Source organism: Bos grunniens, chromosome 9 (genome assembly GCF_055505025.1).
Source record: "Bos grunniens cultivar Pamir isolate PY7600 chromosome 9, Bosgru_T2T1.0, whole genome shotgun sequence".
Classification (NCBI taxonomy): domain Eukaryota; kingdom Metazoa; phylum Chordata; class Mammalia; order Artiodactyla; family Bovidae; genus Bos; species Bos grunniens.
This window is the reverse complement of record NC_141173.1, coordinates 97,248,980-97,267,551: the sequence shown is the minus strand read 5'-3', so window position 1 is coordinate 97,267,551 and position 18,572 is coordinate 97,248,980. Positions and strand designations below refer to the sequence as shown.

Sequence of the window (18,572 nt, the reverse complement as noted above, 5' to 3'; positions counted from 1 at the left end):
TGGCCATGGCCACTGTTAACCATCTGTGTGCCCTCGCAGTCCACCAGGACCCTGCTCCATGGGACCTTCCGAGGAACGCAGAGCCCCGCCCACCGTGACAGCATCCCCGCTGGGTGGTCCACACACCCCCAGGTCCCAGGGACCACCATGTGCCGCTCCTCTTCTAGGAGACTCGCCGGCCACGCTCCCTACACGGACTTCACGTGCAGTCAGCCATCTCGCCTCCAAAGACCTTCTGCCTCGTACCAAGAAAGGCCATTTCCGTTCAAATTCAGCCTTTTCCAAATTTTCTTAAAGCTAAGTCCTCTCCAGTGTTTGCAGAACCTGTCAAAAACCACGCAGAACAAGTGTTCCGTGTGGGGCCCTGCGGGGAGTGTGCTGTGTGAGACACTGGGCAGCAAAAGGGGCGCCTTCTTTCATCCTGAGCCCTTCCCCCGGAAGCCACAAGGTGGGCAGAGCGGGATGGTGGTGGGCTGGGCAAGGCCGGCCCCGAGGGGAGGGCGCCCATCAGGGGTGGCAGAGGGTGATCGTGGGTGAGGAGGGCGACCTCAAGTCAGGGTCACTAAAGTCAAAGACCAGCTTCCCCGATGGAAACTCAAGACAGGGCAACTGAAGGGGGCAGGATTCTGAGTGGAGTCCTCTTAGTGAAAAGTGTTGCCATGACAACCAGCAGACCGGAGGCACCACAGCTCGAGGGTCCATGTGTGTTGTTTTGGGGGGCGGCAGGGGTGGTGACGTCCCAAGGCATCATGGAAGCAGCTCACTTTCATGTGATTCAGGGAATAAAGTTCTTTGCCTGGTACGTTTCATCAATTTCATTTCTTTCATCTAAAGCCAAGGGTCATAGGGCCTGCCTGGGACCTGCCCCTCACGGTGCCTGCCCCCATGACTCAGCGCTGCTCTGGAGGAGTGAGGCCTGCTCTCGGGATGCTTCCCCTAGGGGGGTGCCCAGAGCCCCGCCAGGTGACCCCTGACACGCTCTCCCTGTCCAGGGGTGACAGGACCATTTGTTCAATTCTGTTTTCCTCTAACTGCATCAAAACAGCAGTATAAGTAAACTTTATTGATTCACCAACTGCCCAAAACAGCATAAGAAGTAAAGAAAGGGAGTGAAAGTCGTTCAGTCGTCTCCGACTGTTCGCGATCCCATGAACTATACAGTCCACGGAATTCTCCAGGCCCGAATACTGGAGTGGGTAGCCTTTCCCTTCTCCAGGGGATCTTCCCAACCCAGCGATCAAACCCAGGTCTCCCACATTGCAGGCATATTCTTTACCAACTGAGCCACCAGGGAAGCCCAAGAATACTGGAATGGGTAGCCTTTCCCTTCTCCAGGGGATGTTCCTGACCCGGGAATCAAACCGGGGTCTTCTGCATTGCAGGTAGACTCTTTAGCAACTGAGCTGTCATGGAAGCCCATAGCTCACTACCAGGAGGAAGCAAAGAAATGTGAGTAATAACTCACAGCCTGACTTTGGCCTTCCCCTGCATCTTTAGGGAAAACAGTTCACTTCCCCCAGGATGGGAATGACAGCGACTGTCATGGGGCTCCTCAAGCTCCACAATAACGCTCCAGCCTTACCTCCCCAGCACCTCTGGCCACTCTGTCCCCAAACACCCAGCTCCCTGCCTTGGAGTCCGTGCAGCCTGGAGAGGAGCTGCAGGACCACCCTGCCCAGGATTCGTACAGTGACCCACCCTCCTGGGAGGCACAACACTCTCAGCCACCCTTGAGCTGCCAACTCCCCGTCGGCCAAGTTCATCTGAAAAAGAAGTCATGTCCCGCTGGGTCATGGGATTCTCCAAAGCTGGTGAAGGGGTTTCTAATCAATCTAACCTGGCCCCCACCCCAAGGCACACCACCTGCTGGTGACCTGACCCCTGGAAGAAAGATAAGACCTCCATGTCCTCCATGCCCACTTCTTGATCTGGTGCAAAGGGGTGGAAGAATTCCTTCTAGACAGCCCCCTGGGGTGGCCGTCGACGTCCCTGAAGGTGGTTGTGGCCAGCGTGTCACAGGTTGGTAGAAAGCAGACAGCTGCATCTAGAAAGCTCTTGGTGGGAGCTGGGTCTCCACTCTTGCGTGGATTTTCCTGGGCACAGGGTTTGCCTACACTGTCCTGACCTTCCACTTATCCCAGCCCCCCGCCGTTCAATACACAGTCTCAACAAAGGTGGGGCTTAAAATCTTGGTTAAAAGGAAACTAAACTAGACTCGTGAAAGGTTGTAATTCTTACTTGCTGTCGGGGAGCGTTTTCCTAAACTCCTACGACCACAGCTGGCACAGACTGTTAGTCGATTTGCAGGGGCTCAGGGGAAGAGATTATCAAGGTGCTCGAGAAAAGAGCGTGAGCAAACACCTCACATGCGTGGTCACATCTGGCCACCAGGGAAGACAGCCCGAGGCGCCGATGAAGGGTCAAGTTCACTCACAGGGCCCGCGAGTGCCTCTCCAGGCAGAGAGGACTCCTGTGTCTTAGTGAAAAGGGAGTGGCTTGGACAAGTTTCCTGGACAAGTTTCCTGGACACAGCATCTGAGAACCAGCAACCGTGGGCCACAACGCAAACCTTTATATAAGACCCCAGAGTGTCCGTCTCGAGAGAGATGCTTGTAAGTTCTCAAGGGGAAAACAGTCTCTCCAGTTGGAAATAATCAGAACATGAGCAGAAAGGAAGGGCGCTGACTCCGGTAAGTCTATAGTCAGACATCATACTCCCTGCTCGGTCTGTCTTCATAGTAACATCCGGGAAGCTCTAGATACTAGTCGGTCATTTCAGGTGGAAACCAGATTCATGCAAGAGAAGCCCCCCTCCCCGCTCCATGTAAGCCTGGGGTGTATACCAGGACTGTGGGATCTGCACTCATGGTGGCTGTTTTGGTAAAAAAATAAATAAATATCCCAAGGTCTGCTTCCTTAGAAGGAGGAAGAACCAGGTGTGGGTGAAGCTGACAGAGCCCCCCGTGGGCCTTGAGTAAGCATCTACACTCGGAGAGACTCAGGGACACTTGTGAAGGGTTGGCCGACACCCAGACACAACTGTCTTTGGAATGGGACAGGAGACGCAGAGAGGGCATCGGACGCGGCAGCAAACTCAGGGGCTTTTCACTTAAGGGCAGAAAGCAGGACCACCCAGTTAATAATTTATCTTTTATTCAAATCGTTGAATACCTTATATTACAGTAAATTTGATTGGAAAAAAAATGAGGAAAGAAATCAATTTTTAAAAATACACTCATGTTGAAATCATATAAGCTAGCCAAACGAGAGTACAAACCCAGGAACCCTGCGGGTTGGTTGGCTTTCCAGAATATGAATACCACTGAGTCTATATACAGCTCTATAAATGCCAGAAAAGTCATTCGTTAAACACTTCAGAGAAAGGCGCCAACAGCCGGGGAAGGACGCGGTCCCCCCTCCCGTCCTGCGGACCGGGCGGCCGGTCTCGGCCGTGCCCGGGCGGGAATCCAAGTGCAAGGCTGGGGGCGAGAGCCTGGCCCACTGGCTTTCATGCAACTTCCGTGAGTCACGCACTGTGCAAATTAAGGCTTCTTATAGGTCGAATGGTCGATAGACACTTTTTTTTTTTTCTTAAAAAAATAAGCACAGTAAAGGTGGTATCATGAGAACCTGAAGAGGTGAGACCTACACCCCAAGTCTGGAAAAAAGTCTGACATCTCGACTCCCATTCTCTCAGACACACATGTGCGCACATAGGCACAGGCGTGCGCATGCACGCGCACACGCGCATACGCACACACACACACACACACATCAATCTTTGGGTGGGTTGTTTGACTTCACCAGCTGGCGAGAGAAATACTGATAAGTGTGCTCTGTGCACCTGGAATCGAAGACATCATGCAAAAAAAAAAAAGGCTGCAGCTGTTACTGACTCGGGAGGCAGAGAGCGGGCGGCTCCCTCCACAGCCCAGGCAACTGCGGACCCACGCGTGTGCGCACGCACACACCCGTGTGCCCTGACGCCACAGAAGCAAAAGAGAAGAGACAGAGTGGTGGAGTCTAACTGAGAGGATACATGGTGGACCAGTTCAAAGCGTCCGAGCATGCCCACAGCCTCCCCCCGCCTAAAAGATGGACAGGAAAGGTTACCCCCCTGCCGGCAGGAAAAAACTGTTGGTGGTTTTTTTTTTTTTTTTCTTTTTTCGCAAACCTGAGTAATTGTCAAAAGTCAATAAATAGGAGAGAATTAAATGCTAAAATATAATGATCAAATACCCTACAGGGCCTAAAGCAGCAAGGGTCTTCCTTAAAGGCAGCCCTCAGTCCCAAGACGCGTCTGGCCCCGGCGCCTTTAGGAAGCGCACGGCGGCCACGCTCAAGGTGAGGGCTGGGGACAGACCCGGGGCTGGCGCGGCCATCAGCGGCCGCGCCTCCTCCCCGTGCCCACGGAGAGGGGCGCCCCCCTCCTCCCCCACCACCAACACTCTTCCCTTTTTTGGACAGTTTTCGTTAAAGGCCAAGGACAGAAGCATCACGGAGTCCCATCGGATCTGGTCGGAGCCGGCGCGGGCGAGCCTAGACGTGCAGGAGGTCCTCGTCGCTGTCGTCGTGGAAGGTGCTGATGGGCGTGGCCGCCGCCCGGGGCCGCCCCCGGCGCGCCGGCTCCCCGCGCACCAGCCCCACCCGGTCGTCCGCCCGCAGCGGCGGCGGCGCCTTCCGAGGCAGTGGCCGCAGCGGGGGGCCACCTTCGGCACCAGGAGCCCGGCCTGGCGGGCGCACCTTCACCTCGGGCAGCGTCAGGACCTCGTCCTCGCTATCCTGCTCGTCGCCGTGCAGGGCGCTCAGCGTGTCGGCAGCTCTCACCGACTTGGCGGCCACGTGCCCGTTCTCCTGGCCCTCCTTCCCGGGCCGCGGCGCCGGCGGCTGGATCTCCTCCATCAGCCACTCTGTCTCGTTCTCGTCCGCCTCCTCCTCCTTGTTCACCTGCCAGGACACCGCAGGGACCATGGGCCCACCTGATACCTCATCTGACCACCCCTGAAACCCCAGCAGGGAGAGGAAGGGGAAGGCTGGCAAGCGCCAGCTCCTGCTGAGATCCGACCAAGGCAGACAGGGTCAGGGACTCAGGGACGGGCCCTCTGATCCTGAAGCCCTAAGTGGTAGAGAGAGGTGCCGAAGGGGAAAGGAGCCCGGTGGACAACACCACGTGGATGCGTGCAGTTGAGGGAGACCTTCTAGAAAGCAGCTGGCAGGACAATCAAGAGCCAGGAGAGCATTTATGCCACCTGGGCTCAACTGCTAGAAACTCAACCAAAGGAAATCATCCAAATGCCAGGGCACAACAAGTTTCATTGTCATGCTTTCTGTAGAAAAGCCAAAAAAGTAGAAACGATCTGAATATTAAATGCTGTAAGAAATTAGCCGCCATCACAATTAGAAAACCTTGAAGAAGAAAGGACAAAGAATGTGTTCAGGTTGAGAGCTACGAGAGGCAGTTTCCCCTTCGGCGGTTTCGAACGGCCTGCGATGATGGTTTCCTTGCAGCCACTGGCCGACATCTCGACATGTGGACTGTGTGTGTGTGTCTAGCGGGGTTGGGGACGGGGCGGGAAGCCGCCGGAGGCCTCAGCAGGCCTTACCTTCGAGTACTTGTAGGACACGTTCGCGCTCCGGCGGCAGCAGTTGGTAAGCCTGCTCATTACCATCTCCCTGCAAAGGGGGTTCCAGTTACTCCAGCCTGGAGCCACCCCACCCTGGATCCCCAACACTGTGCCCCCCGACAGGAGGCTGTGCCCACCCAAGCACACGCTCCCTCAACCCACAACAGCAGGGCTTGGAGCCAAGTCAGAGGAAGGAAGGCTATGGAATCAGGAGAAGCAGATTCAAACCCTGTATGCAAAGACACGCCCCGTCTTTGTGGTGCTAACAGAGACCAGAGTGAGTTACCCCACATCTCTGCGCGTGCTCTTCCGCATGCGGATGGAACAAGCCCACACCTCCCTGCCACCCCAGGGCTGTGCTGAGATTACCGGGCTGAGTGGCAAACCCAGGGCCAGCTTACACCCAGACCTCCTGCCCCACTCCAGCATCTGGCTGATGGCCTCTGGGGTGGTGGTGGTCAGCACTTCCTGACCCTGTCATTTGCCTCTGGATTGGTGGGCAGGTGAGGGGGGAGATAGGAAGCCCCAGAGCCGGCCCATCCCTGCCCTTGGGACACGGCTGACCACATGCAGAGCCCTGGGCCTCGTTCACAGGTGACGTGAAACCTGCTGGACAGTCACACTGGCCTGCCCGTGAGTGACAAGACCTTTCATCCGCCAAAGGGGAGACTACGGATGGGGGTGAGGTCACAGCTGGCACCTCGTAAATGCTCTCCTCTTAAGGGAAGGGGTCAGTTGATCAGAAGATGGTCAGCTCACGTGGGGACACGTGCAGCGAGCCATGTCCTGGGAACAGGGCGGGCTCGGGCTGAGGCCCATGGGGCATCTGGCCACGTGACCTGACAGCTCAGACGCACAGACAGTCATCGCAGGAAGCTCTACACAACACAGCGTCCAGGGTCTTAAGAGCTCTAGCTGCTGCTGCTCAAGAAGAGGAAGCCAGGGCTTGACTCTGGGCCTCTGGCCTGGCCCCCCGCCCGGACCCTCCCCTCTCCTTACCGGCGCTCCTTCTTGTACAGCAGCAGGGTGAGCAGGCAGGCGGTGAGTGCCACCAGCAGCAGGCTGAGCACTGCCCCGACCGCCTGGCTGCGCTCTGAGAGCCCTTTGTGCTCCTGGGCGTCATCCCCTGCGATCTCCTCGTCGAAGCCCGCCCTACAGGGAGACCACAGCGCTCAGCCCCCTGCCCGGCGAGGCCCAGGCCCTGACTGTGCACACCCACACCCAGGAAGACACGAGCCACTAGCCGGGAGAACCCCCGTGGGCAAACCCCTCTGACGCCGAGACTGAGGTGGAGGGGCAGGAAAGGCCGAAAGACACTGCCTCCGCCACACGAGCTTCCATCACTAAGGGGATGAGGAGAGCTGCTTTGGAGAACATGCCTCGCCCCCCTGCAGCCTTGCTGACCCTGCTGCGGGGCCCTGAAGGCACAGAGGCACTTCTGGAGCAGAGACTCAGGGGGACACACCAGCTGCCCTGGTCTTCCAGGACCACGACTCTCTGCTCTGGGAAGACACAGGGTCACAACCCAGGTAACAACTTCTCCCTCGCAACAACTCATCTCTGGAGCCAGCCTTGGCACTCTGGGGCTGGGGGACACTGTGGGCCAGCACCCCGCTTACCCCAGCGGGCACACGGCAGAGGTGTGCCAGGAGAAGAGGTACTGGCAGTCGGCAGTCTCGTGGCTGAACTCGGGGATCCCGTCCTTCACCAGGGGGTCACAGTGGAAGAAGATGGTGGAGGACACAGACTTTGTCTTGTCTTTTCCACACTTGGAGGACGAGGTGAACACCACATCCAGGTCGCCATCTGTCAAAAAGGCAGACGCACACACAGGCACAGTAGCGTGAACATGCGTGCTTCAACAGCGGGCTGAGTTTACCTCTCCATCATCTGCAAAAGGTCTGCAGAGACTTAGAATCAGACGAAAGGGTCCTTCGTCTCATGTCCCAGAGGAGCTCTTCACAAGACTGCTCACACACAATATGGAGCCCCTGCCCTAAGTCAGGAAGCGGGAGAGATTTGAACCTTGCCCTAAGACAGGTCTGGCCTTTGTCCTCAGCAAACAACATGATGTGGAGTGGGGGCTGCCCACATGTCTCAGTCCGCCTAGACACCAGGGTTGACCATGTAGGCAACCAATCAACCAACAAATCAGCCCACTAACCAACCAATCAACCAACCAGTCAACTAGTCAACCAGCCAACCAACCCACTAACCGAACAACCAACCAACTAACCAACCAGCCAGTCAACCAACCAACCAACCAGTCAGCAAACCAACTAAAAAACTGACTAGTCAGTCAAGCATACACAATGAAGTATCAACAAACCCTGGACATGGAGGCGCAGTGGGCCTCCCTGGTCAGCTCCTGAACTTCCGTGCGTGTTGTCACACGTTCACACTGTCACACATTTGTCCGTTGACACCTCCTGACTCCACAGGGAGAAGACGCCACAAGCGTCTGGCTCCCTCCTGGACTTCACCCTGCGGTGCTTCTCCCACTGGCTGGTTTTAATTTACACCCTTTCACTATAATAACCTGTAAGCATGACTAAGACAGCTTTTCGTGGTGTCTTTCTAACGAGCTATCACACCCAAGGAGCGCCCCCTGAATGTGCAGCTGGTGTGAGACGCAAGGGGTCCCTGTGCGGACCCTGCCTCGTGAGGACAGCTTGGCGGCCGGTGCGCAGTTGCCCCCGCTAGAGGGCCAGGGTGTGCAGTGTGTGCGGTGGAGCGAGTGGAGGCCAGCCCCGAGGCCGGCCATGTGGGCTGGGCTCAGGGGGCCCCCGGGGTCCTCACTCGTACGTACCCGGCTGAGCCGTGACCCGAGAGGGCTGCCCCACAGCCTGGACTGTGGACACAAAGCCATGAGGTTGGTGAGGAGCCAAGGTGGCAACACCGAAGCTCAGCCAGAGACGGGCCTGGAGGCCTCCCGCCCTCACCCTCTGGAATGAACGCAGACGTGTGGCGGGGTGGTACGTAGATGAAGGTCTTAAAACCAAACCTATTTCCTACTGGTGGTGAGTGAATGGAGTGAAAAGGTAAGAAAGGGATTTATCTAACCAAGAATAAATAAATGCGCACACACACACACACACACACACGCTCCCTAAGCCTGGGGACTGCAGGAGGCCAACTAGACTAGACATAGGCCTTACAGACATAAGGTTCTCAGCCTGGTAACTGGGCCCCTGACCAGGGCTGCGGCGTGGAGCCGGACCACTGCTGCAGACCCACCAGCGGCAGTGCCCCTGGGTGAGAGAAGGGAGCCCCGAGCTGGGTGTGGCAGTGCGGAAGTGGGTGGGGGTGGGCAGGCCGAGGTGTGCCAGCAGGAAGGCCCGAGAAGTGGCAGGGTGCCTGCAGGTGCTCTTGATGGAGAGGCGTGGACGCGAGCCAGGCTGACCTGGCAGGACTCTGCCCAGCTCCAGTGGGCACTGCCAAGCACAGAGACTGGCTTATTTACCACCTGCGCATGGAAACTTCTCTGAGACTCCACCTACTCAGGGAGCAGCTACCCACCCCACCTCCTCTCGGGGAGGTCAAAAGTCAGCTGGTTTTGTAAACACATTTAACTGTTTTTAAAAAAGCAAGTTCATTTACCTAGTTCAAAAATCAAACCATGAAATGGTTTACAGAGAAAGACTAGTTGATGAAAACAAAAACACAGGAGCTGCCTCCTGGAAATATTCTTTCCAGGTCAAGAAGGAATTAGCAAAGACATGGGTGAGGGGGGTGAGGAGGTATAAACGTCAGTGGCACAAGAAAGAAGCGTACATATGAAGTGCAAAGTGTGGGAACACAGTCAGTAACTACGTCACGTCTTTGCATGGTGACAGATGACAACCAGACCTAGCGTGGTGATGATTTTTGAAATGTACGGAAATGTTGAAAACGCTATGTCGTGCAACTGGAACTAACAGAGCACGGCAGGTCAATTATGTTTCAGAAACAAACCAACAAACTCACAGAAAAAGAGATAAGATTTGCGGTTACCAGGGGTGTAATACTCAGATGCCACACACCACATGCTAAATATAACGAACCCTGCTGTATGTCAAAAGAATAAATCCTAAGAGTTCTCACTACAAGAGAAAAATAATTTTTTTTCTACTTTTTTAATTTTGTACCTACAGGACATGATGGACAGTCACTAAGTTTATTGTGATAATCATTTCATGATGTATACAACGCAGATCATAATTCTGTACACCTTAAACTTATACAGTGTTAGTCGTTCAGTCGTGTCCAATGCTTGTGAGACCCCATGGACTACAGCCCCCCGGGCTCCTCTGTCCATGGAATTCTCCAGGCAAGAATACTGGAGTAAGTTGCCATTTCCTTCTCCAGGGGATCTTCCCAACCCAGGGAGCGAACCCAGGTCTCCTGCATTACAGGCAGATTCTTAACCATCTGAGCTATGGCTCTATGTCAATTTTATCTCAACAAAAAGGAAGGAAAAAAAGAAACACAGGAAAAAGCTGCATCCGTGTAGCGGAAGGCCTTCCTCCACACCCACTGCGAACACTTGGGCCAGGTCGCTCTCTTTTCATCCTTTTGACAAATATAAAATCTCTTACCTTCCCCTAGTAACATCTGAAGTTTAAAAATAAAGAAGCATTGTGATGAAAACCAAACCAACCAAAAGTAATTCTGGCTGTGGTCCTTCATGCCCACCTCACCACCTCTAGTTTAGACCAGGCTTTGCACATCTGTGTAGGACGTAAGTCTTCCCGACAGTGAACCGCTGCGACTCTGACATGTGCTGCTCAGTCCACAAGACACAGGATTGGATCTGGGGCTTTCAGGTTAAAACCAATCTGATGTTTTAACCAAAGGGAGTGTGTGCTCATAAAAAGGTTAATGTGCCTCCGAGGAAGCTAAACGTGGCACGCGGGTGGAGAGAATTACCTTGAACGTAGTATCTGGTTTGGTTGGAGGTTCCGACTTTGCGACTGAAGTGCTGGTCGTTGGCCTTCCTCTGGCAGATGCTGGCCCCAGAGCAGGCGGGGCTGCTGGAGCCCGTGATGGACGACAGCTGGATCTCGTAGACGTACCTGTCCCCGTTGGTCCTCACGTCCCCAGAGGCGCTGAATCGTCTGAGGAGAAAGAAAAGGGCTCGGGGACAGCCCTGGATCCCGGGACCCACCTAGTGACGCTGCTAAGAAACTTAAAGAAAGAAACTAGTAAAGCCAGAAGGTTCCTCATCAAAAATCGGTCCAGAAGGTTCCAGCTCCGACCCCTGGGCTTATCACAAATGGTAAGAGGAGGAGCGACATTATTTTCACACTCGAGAGACCTCGCCATCTTTGGGGTTCGACTCGAACAGCTAAGCGATGCCTGCCCTCTGTCTGAGCCAGACGTGACAATGGTAACTGGAAACGGTAACTAAAACGCGCCAACACGGACCTCTTCGTCTCACAGCCTTCAGCCGGGCAGAGACGGGAGGATTACGGGGCGGCGCTCCCACAGAACGGCCCCACTTACTTGAAGTAAATATCCCCGAGGCTGAAGCTCCGGCCGTTGGCCGGGTTGGTGATGGTCCCATTCACCATCTGCACCTCCTGAGGCTTCACGGCGCAGGCCGCTCGTGAGTCCCAGCTGAAGTGGTAGGTGCAGCTGTCGACGTCGAACCTGCAGGGGCACACGGACCGCGGTCACGGCCCCCCTTCCGCCCACCTGCCAGGGCCCCGGGAGCCCCCCACCGCCCACCTGCCCTTCCGCCCCGGGAGCCCCCCACCGCCCAACTGCCCTTCTGCCCCGGGAGCCCCCCACCACCCGCCTGCCAGGGCCCCAGGAGCCCCCCACCGCCCAGCCCTTCCCGCCCCGAGCCAGGGACCAGCCGCTCCAGGCTAGGGGGTTGACTTCATCTCCCTTCCCCAACACCATCCAGCTCAACCACCATGTGAAAAAAAAAAGCAGGCAAGCACTTCAACATGTAATTTTTTTACATTTAGACACTGGGCAACATCTAACAGCTGGGAAGATCTGCTCCCGTATTTTTGAAAGCCTGCTTTACAAGCATTGATTTTGACCCTTTGACAGTTCCTGGGTCTCCCCTTTCCCAAGCCCTGCTTCTATAAGGAAATTGGGCCTGTTCAACAAGCACAGCTCACATGCTCCCTCTGCTGGCCAAACGCCCTCCCAGCACCAGAGGCGGAAATTTCCAGCAAAATAAAAGGGCATTCCAGGTGGTGCCGCCCCACCTGCTGGGAGTCCCAGACCAGCCGCCTGAACAGCTGGCCGTGGGCGGCACCCATTAGTGAAGCCTTAGTTACACTGAGACCTTGAAGACGGAGGCCGGTGAAATCCCACTTTATGCAACTGCTTTATCAGTCTCATGCACGGGTCCCAGCCTCCATCCAGGACTCCTCCCTTGCAGACTTGCCCTGGCCCCACCAGGCTAGGGGTCTCAGGGGCCGGTCCCCCCCATCGCTACTGTGACAACCCCAGTATCCTCTCTGAGGCACGCACACTAAGCCGCCAAGCAGAAACCGCGGGGAGGAGTTCTGACGGGGGCCCAGCCCGCCCAGCGCCCAGCTACCCCCTGGGGTGGGGTACCCCGCACCCTCACCTCGTGAACGAAGGCCGCCCCACTGTCTTGGCACAGGTCAGCTCGATGACAGCAGACGCTGTCTTATTGTCCCCACAGTAGTGGCCTTTAGAGTAAGTTACGATGACTCTGTCATCTGAAACACAGACCATTGAACTGACGTTATCTCTAGGGCATCCTAGGAGCCTCAAGGTCAGAAGTGGCTCTGGAGACTCATCTCCCTGGCGGTCAGCACCGCCAGCCTGGTGACTCGCACCCAGCCCACGTCACTACCTGCATGGCCAGAGGAGACCGGGGTCACAACTCAGCCCCTACCTGTGAGCACTCTCCTGTGTGATAGGGAGACCCCAGGGCGTGCAGCTCAGGGCTGAGCAAGGAGCCCCCCGCATGGCATGTGTGCAGGGCTGGACCGCAGGTAACGGCGGCAGCCTGAGGTCCCCAGCTCCCTGCAACCTCTGTGCCAGCCCGGCGCTTCCCCCATGTGCCCCACGAGCCACCTGGGATGAAGAGGGCAGGGGGCGAGACCTCCACCTCGCAGAGAGACGGCCCACACAGAACCGCTCTGGTCTGCTCGGTCTCCTGGCTCCACATGGGGCTCTTCCTGCTTCTGAAGAGGGTGTGGTTGAGGAACCAGCAGAGCCCTAGTATGCAGGGGCCAAGGGAAGCAGGGACTCGCTTTCAGCAGCCTGGCTCCCAGGGGCCAGAGATTCTGAGAGCTGCCCTGGGGACGCCCGAGCCCAGCCCTCCTCAGCGGACGGATGGCGGCTCCAGGGGCCGGGACACAGCAGGCTCAGGCCTGGCTCTCGGCAGTCCTCGGGCGTGGCGCTCACACCCAATCCACATCCTTAGAGGCAGTGGGCCCAGAATGGGCAGTACCAGCTGCCAGGGGTCCTCCAGGCACGGCCGAGGCACAGGGGCCAACCAAGGGGAGCTGAGGGGTGAGACCCAGGCTCCCAGCCCCAGTCACGGTCAAAGCTACTCTGGGTGAATTTGTTATAAATAACTGGGCTTCTCTGGAAAACTCTGGAAGTTTCACAGCTTCGAAGAGAAATGCTTAAACTCCTAGAACATGGAAACAACAGGTGGAGGTCTTGCTGAAGTGCTGCCCCGCCCCACAGACGAGATGGGCAGCACTCTTGACCTTCCAGGCCTCAGGCACTCAACCTCAGAAGTGGACTAAGACGTTGACCTGGAAAATTGCTGAAGGTTACACGTGTGCACACACATGTATGACACACACACGTATGAAGCACAGATCTTGAGGACTGCTGGTTCCTGTGATAAGAGTCCGACTCTTCACCCCATTAGGTGATGTCCCCTAAGTGAACATGGGGTCACGGTGACGGGCCTTAGACGGTTGTCCTGTTGGGGCCAGAGAGGCAAGATCCCACCTGGCGTGTCAGAGAACAGGAGGTCTCACTATGCTTTTCAGGAGGCTTCAACCTCCTAGTCTTTGCACTCGGCTGTGGGAAGACCCAGGTCAGACGTCCACACGATGACGAGGCACAGGAAGAGAACGACCCTCAGCCCCCGGCGCCCTTCACGGCAGCAACAACCGAGGTCTCCAAGGTCACGGGCTGGGAGGTCTGGACACTTCTGCTGGGGCTCGGGCGGGGGGTGACTTCACCCCCACTTCCAACCTGCAGAGTCGGGGCTTACTCTCCAGGGTGAGAGCTGTCCTCCAGAATTTCCTTTCTCCATTTCAACGGCTCAAGTGGACTAAGTCTCCCTGTGCTTTCATCAGGACAGCTTGGGGAACCCCAGCCCCTCCCCGCAGCTGAACAGGCACAATGACGGCTTTCTTCCTTGTCCCTTCCACCAACCCTGACTGTCCCTAAGTAAAGAAAGCCCAACCTTCTCCCTTCACATGAAGAGTCTTTCACTCAACAACCAACTGCAAGAGAAATTTTCCATCAGAACTATTAACAAAGAGCTTCATTTTCCGATGTCAAATTATTAAGACATTTACGAGGATGTATCTGGATGGTCCTGACCAGGTTTTCGTGTTTGTCGTCTGGCTTCTCCCGAATAAACCCGTGCACGTGTACGGGGAGACTCCGGCACTCGGCCCACAGTTGGAGCAGCGACTCACAGGAGCCCTGGACATCCCAAGACCACCCAGCCCTCTAGACACAGATCGGGACCTGCCGTCTCAGAGAACACGAGGCGGTTCTAACGCTTCAGGAGGCACCAGGCTGCCTGAGAAACGGTTACTGAGAATAACACTCCTGCAGGTTCCGACGGAAGCCAGCGCTGACCCTCCAGTCCCAGGACGACACCCTCACCTTCCCAACTCAGACGCGACACGTGTGACCGCAGGGCCTTACCTACAACATCCAGCTTCTGTGTGTGAACGAGCCCGAGGACCTGCACCTCGCCAGAGGTGCTCTTTTTGCACACGCTGGCTCTCTCCGAGCAGTCCTGGGGTCCCTTGTATATTTTCTGACACAGGTTGATGTAGTACCTGCAGAACAACACGGAGGAGGTGAGCAAGGTCGGCGTCTGTCCCGACACGCTTGGGGGCAGCTCTTCCCACCCTTTCAGAAGAGGCTACCGTCCGAGCATCTCTCAGCACCTCTGGACACAGCCCTGACTCAGGTCTCTGAGTAAACGAAGGCCAGAGAGTGGGTGGGCGCTGAAAATGCGCACGTGCCCACCGGGCACACAGGGTGAGTCCCGAGAGTCAGGTGGCTAACAGACTCAGGCGGCCGAGAGTCAGGACAGGCAGCGGCTGAAACCCTGGCAAGGCATTCCCCCGTCTTCAGGTTCCCGAGGCTTCCGGGTCCACGCTCCCCACTGCTCTAAGCATGGAGCGGTCAGGCCAGCACAGCCAAGGTACTAGGGGCAGCAAAGTGGGGCAAATTAACACCCCCACCAACCCAACACAGATGGGTGGTTTAGTCAAAGTCATGTCCGACTGTTGCGACCCCATGGACTGTAGCCCGCCAGGCTCCTCCATCCTTGGGATTCTCCAGGCAAGGATACTAGAGTGGGTTGCCATCTCCTTCTCCAGGGGATCTTCCTGACCCAGGGATGGAGCCTGGGTCACCCGCATTGCAGGCAGATTCTTTACCAACTGAGCCACCAGGGAAGCCCAACACGGACAGCATCCCAGACAAGAAGCAAACTGCGCCTGATTCCATCAGGCCCACAGCTGCTCACCAGCTGCTTTGGGATCTCAAGGCTGGCTTTAGCTGCCTCTGCTTCCAAACCCCCCGGAATGCACCAGGCCTGCCCGAGCAGAGGCCTGAGGCTGTCCCACCTTCAGAATCGGAGCTTGAAGCGCTGCACACTCGCCCCGTCGGGGCGACGGACACAGCCGGCAGGCTGGTAGGGGGAGGTACTCACGAGGCTCCGTTGTGGACGAAGGACCAGGAGCCGGTGAGGGACGAGAGCAGCCGCAGGTCGTAGGTCCGGTGCTTCTGGACGAACTTGCACTCCATCTTCTTCGGGGGGCAGACCACCTTCGTCTTCCACTCGAAGGTCACCTCACACCCGCGCACCTCGCTGAAGACCTGGGGCCGCCCCACGTCGGCGTCCTCGTCACACTTGAAGATGATGACGGACGTCCGGTGGCTGGTGGCTGGGCGGCACGCGAGGCGAGCGTCAGGCCCCCCGCCCGGCTGGGATGCCTGCCCCCGCGGCGCTGGCGCTGAGGGGTGCTGTCCATCCCCAGCCGTTCCCCATTTCCTGCTGTGTTTCATTCCCATTTCCACCCTCAAATTAGGACCAAGTTCCCCTTCTGCACTTAGCCACCCCACAGCAACAGTACAATTCCTTTCAAACAGGTATTACTTGATTAAAGTATGAATGATAACGATAATAAGAATCCTGTGATAAGCTAAAAATATGTCATCTAACCTACCAGGAAAAAGATGCTTTCGTAATAAGCCTCCAAAGAAGGCTACAGTAGTGCCTTGTAGACTTAATGTTTCTAATTCCTCGTGTGTGTGTGTGTGTGTGTTAGTCGATCAGCTGTGTCCAGCTCTTTGTGACCCCACGGACTATAGCCCGCCAGGCTCCTCTGTCCATGAGATTCTCCAGGCAAGAATACTGGAGTGGGTTGCTGCTCCCTTCTCCAGGGGCTCTTTCCCAGCCAGGGATTGAACACAGGTCTCCTACATTGCAGGCAGCTTCTTTCCTGTCTGAGCCAACAGGGAAGCCCTAATTCCTTAACATGTATCATTCTGTTCCATGGCCACTTACAAGAACTAAACAACTTGTCATGCAGTTGTCCCGTCACTTTCCCTGAGAACTCACATCTGTCTGTGCCCCGTGTGTTACTAGGACTCTCGTGGGTCCATTCTCTCCACGGCAGCAAGGGCACTGAGACCCCCCACACCCCGCCCCTGCCCGGCACAGCCCACTGTAGAGCGGACGGTTGCAGAAAAGGCCCTGCAGACCTGGGACAGCAGCAATTCTAACGAGCGTGGACGTGAGCCACTGGTGCTGAAAAAACTGGCATGCGGACACGAGCCCCTGGAGCTGGGGAGGGGGAGAGCTGACCGCCCCACACCTATCTGTCACCCTGCCCCACAGAGCAATTGATGACTTTTCTTTATGGAAAATAGCCCCGGCGAGAAAACACCACATGCACCAGAGGCGCTGCCACTAACGTGGACAGTCCAGGAAGAGAACCTCCAGGTGCAGGGCTACCGCACCGGCCAGCGGGGGCCCCGGCGTGTCCACTTACAGTGCTTGCAGAAGCCCCACTCGTGGTCTCTGTCGTAGTTGGCGGTGGTCGCGCACCAGAGCCTGGCCCTGCTCTCCACAACACACTCCTCGTAGCTCTTCCCGTTGAACACGAAGGGGAACACACACGGCTCGCCGTCCTCAGTTTCTGGGAAGGGGAAATCGGAGTGACCCCGATTATCCACACCGCGTCAGCTGCGCCCGGCCAGGGGCGGTCACCTCGAACAAGGATTCCCCGAGAGAAGCCCCCCTAAACTGACTGATGGTTTGTGGGCCTGAGCACTCACACCCAGGGCTTGTAGGATGGGCCGTTTCGTGCGCTGGGGCTCATGGCATCTGGAGCGCCATTCCTGAGTTCCCTCCTGCTGCCGTGTCTAATTCCTTGTCTACTGGGAACAGACACTCCGCCCGCTCGTAAAGACTTACCCGGAGGGCAAGTGTCTCCGTTGGCGTAACTCAGGATGACAGCTTCGTCCTGATGCCTGTAGTCCAGCTTCATGGACGCCAGCCGCCCGAAAGACGCCCCCTTACTCCCGGACAGCAGGCAGACAGCACCGTCTTTGCAGCCTCCTTCGTCCAGGCCTGCGGCCGCGGTGCACACCCCGACACTGTAGGTGTGCAGGCCTCGGGTCACCTGCGGAGACACCGCCCCGCGCTGTGACTGGGTCTCCAGAGGGGGCAAGGCCAGCGCTGGGGGTGTGGGGGGCACGAGCAGGAAGGCGGAGCTCTGTCCATGGGCCGTGCACTTGCCTGAGAGCTCACCCTCCTTGTCCCCCCCTGCAGAGCGCGATGCCCTGGCCACTCCCGGGCACGTCCCCCCTCACCAAGGCCGTGCCTCCTGGTGCAGCACTGCAGACCATGCTCCCACGGGCCTCCAGCTGCCTGCCCCCTACCCTAAGCCACGTCTCCTGCCAGTAACCCCAGAGTGCTGAAGACTCGGGACTGAGCACAGAGCAGCCACGACCTAATTGAACACGGTTCTTCTCCCTGGCCGCCCCGCCTCTGCAGGCTCTAAGCTGCTGCACACCCGTCCTGGGGGCCTGCACCCAGGCAAGGTCTCTTATTCTGGGAGCCAGAGGGCTGGCACCTGGGCGTATGACTCAGAGCTCACCGCTCCCCGGCTGCCACACGCAGGAGGCGCCGGGATCTCGTGGGCTTGGTCCACAGCCGTGTGACTCAGTAAGATCTACATCTCAGGGATGGCTTGGTCCACAGCCGTGCGACTCAGTAAGATCTACATCTCAGGGATGGCTTGGTCCACAGCCGTGCGACTCAGTAAGATCTACATCTCAGGGATGGCTTGGTCCACAGCCGTGCGACTCATAAGATCTACATCTCAGGGATGGCTTGGTCCATAACCGTGTGACTCTGTAACGTCTATGTCACAGGAATGTGGGCCCCAGCCTCTGAAGCACAGCCTCCCGACATTCAGCCTGGGGCGAGACCAGCCCCTGACACCCAAATGTGTCTCAGGTCGGGGCTGAGGGGTGGTCTCTGGGCGGCAGGCAGAGGTGGAGCCACATAGGCTCTGCCAGCCCCGCCCCCTCAGGCACATGGTCACTCACACGGCCCTGAGCAGCCTCCTGCTCTCCATCTGCGTGGAACAGGCCATGTGACCCTCCTCACTGAATGAATGAATCCTTGCCAAGCCCACGAGAAAGGCTCACTCTGAACCATGGGGCACAGCGAGGGTACGAGCCGTGACC

General features: G+C 57.0%; 1 protein-coding gene across 1 annotated transcript in view; it reads right to left on the bottom strand.

Annotated features, from left to right (window-relative positions):
* Positions 1-3,136: 3,136 nt before the first annotated feature.
* Positions 3,137-18,572, bottom strand: part of IGF2R (insulin like growth factor 2 receptor) — a 102,308-nt gene continuing 86,872 nt past the window's right edge. Inside the window, exons 38-48 of the mRNA XM_086316668.1 lie at positions 17,293-17,500; positions 16,868-17,014; positions 15,523-15,757; positions 14,502-14,638; positions 12,196-12,310; positions 11,109-11,255; positions 10,533-10,720; positions 7,244-7,430; positions 6,624-6,776; positions 5,604-5,673; positions 3,137-4,947 (exon numbers count right to left, since the gene is read on the bottom strand). Coding sequence (XP_086172794.1) covers positions 4,540-4,947; positions 5,604-5,673; positions 6,624-6,776; positions 7,244-7,430; positions 10,533-10,720; positions 11,109-11,255; positions 12,196-12,310; positions 14,502-14,638; positions 15,523-15,757; positions 16,868-17,014; positions 17,293-17,500 — 1,995 coding nt within the window. The 3' untranslated portion in view covers positions 3,137-4,539. The remainder of the gene's footprint in view (positions 4,948-5,603; positions 5,674-6,623; positions 6,777-7,243; positions 7,431-10,532; positions 10,721-11,108; positions 11,256-12,195; positions 12,311-14,501; positions 14,639-15,522; positions 15,758-16,867; positions 17,015-17,292; positions 17,501-18,572) is intronic.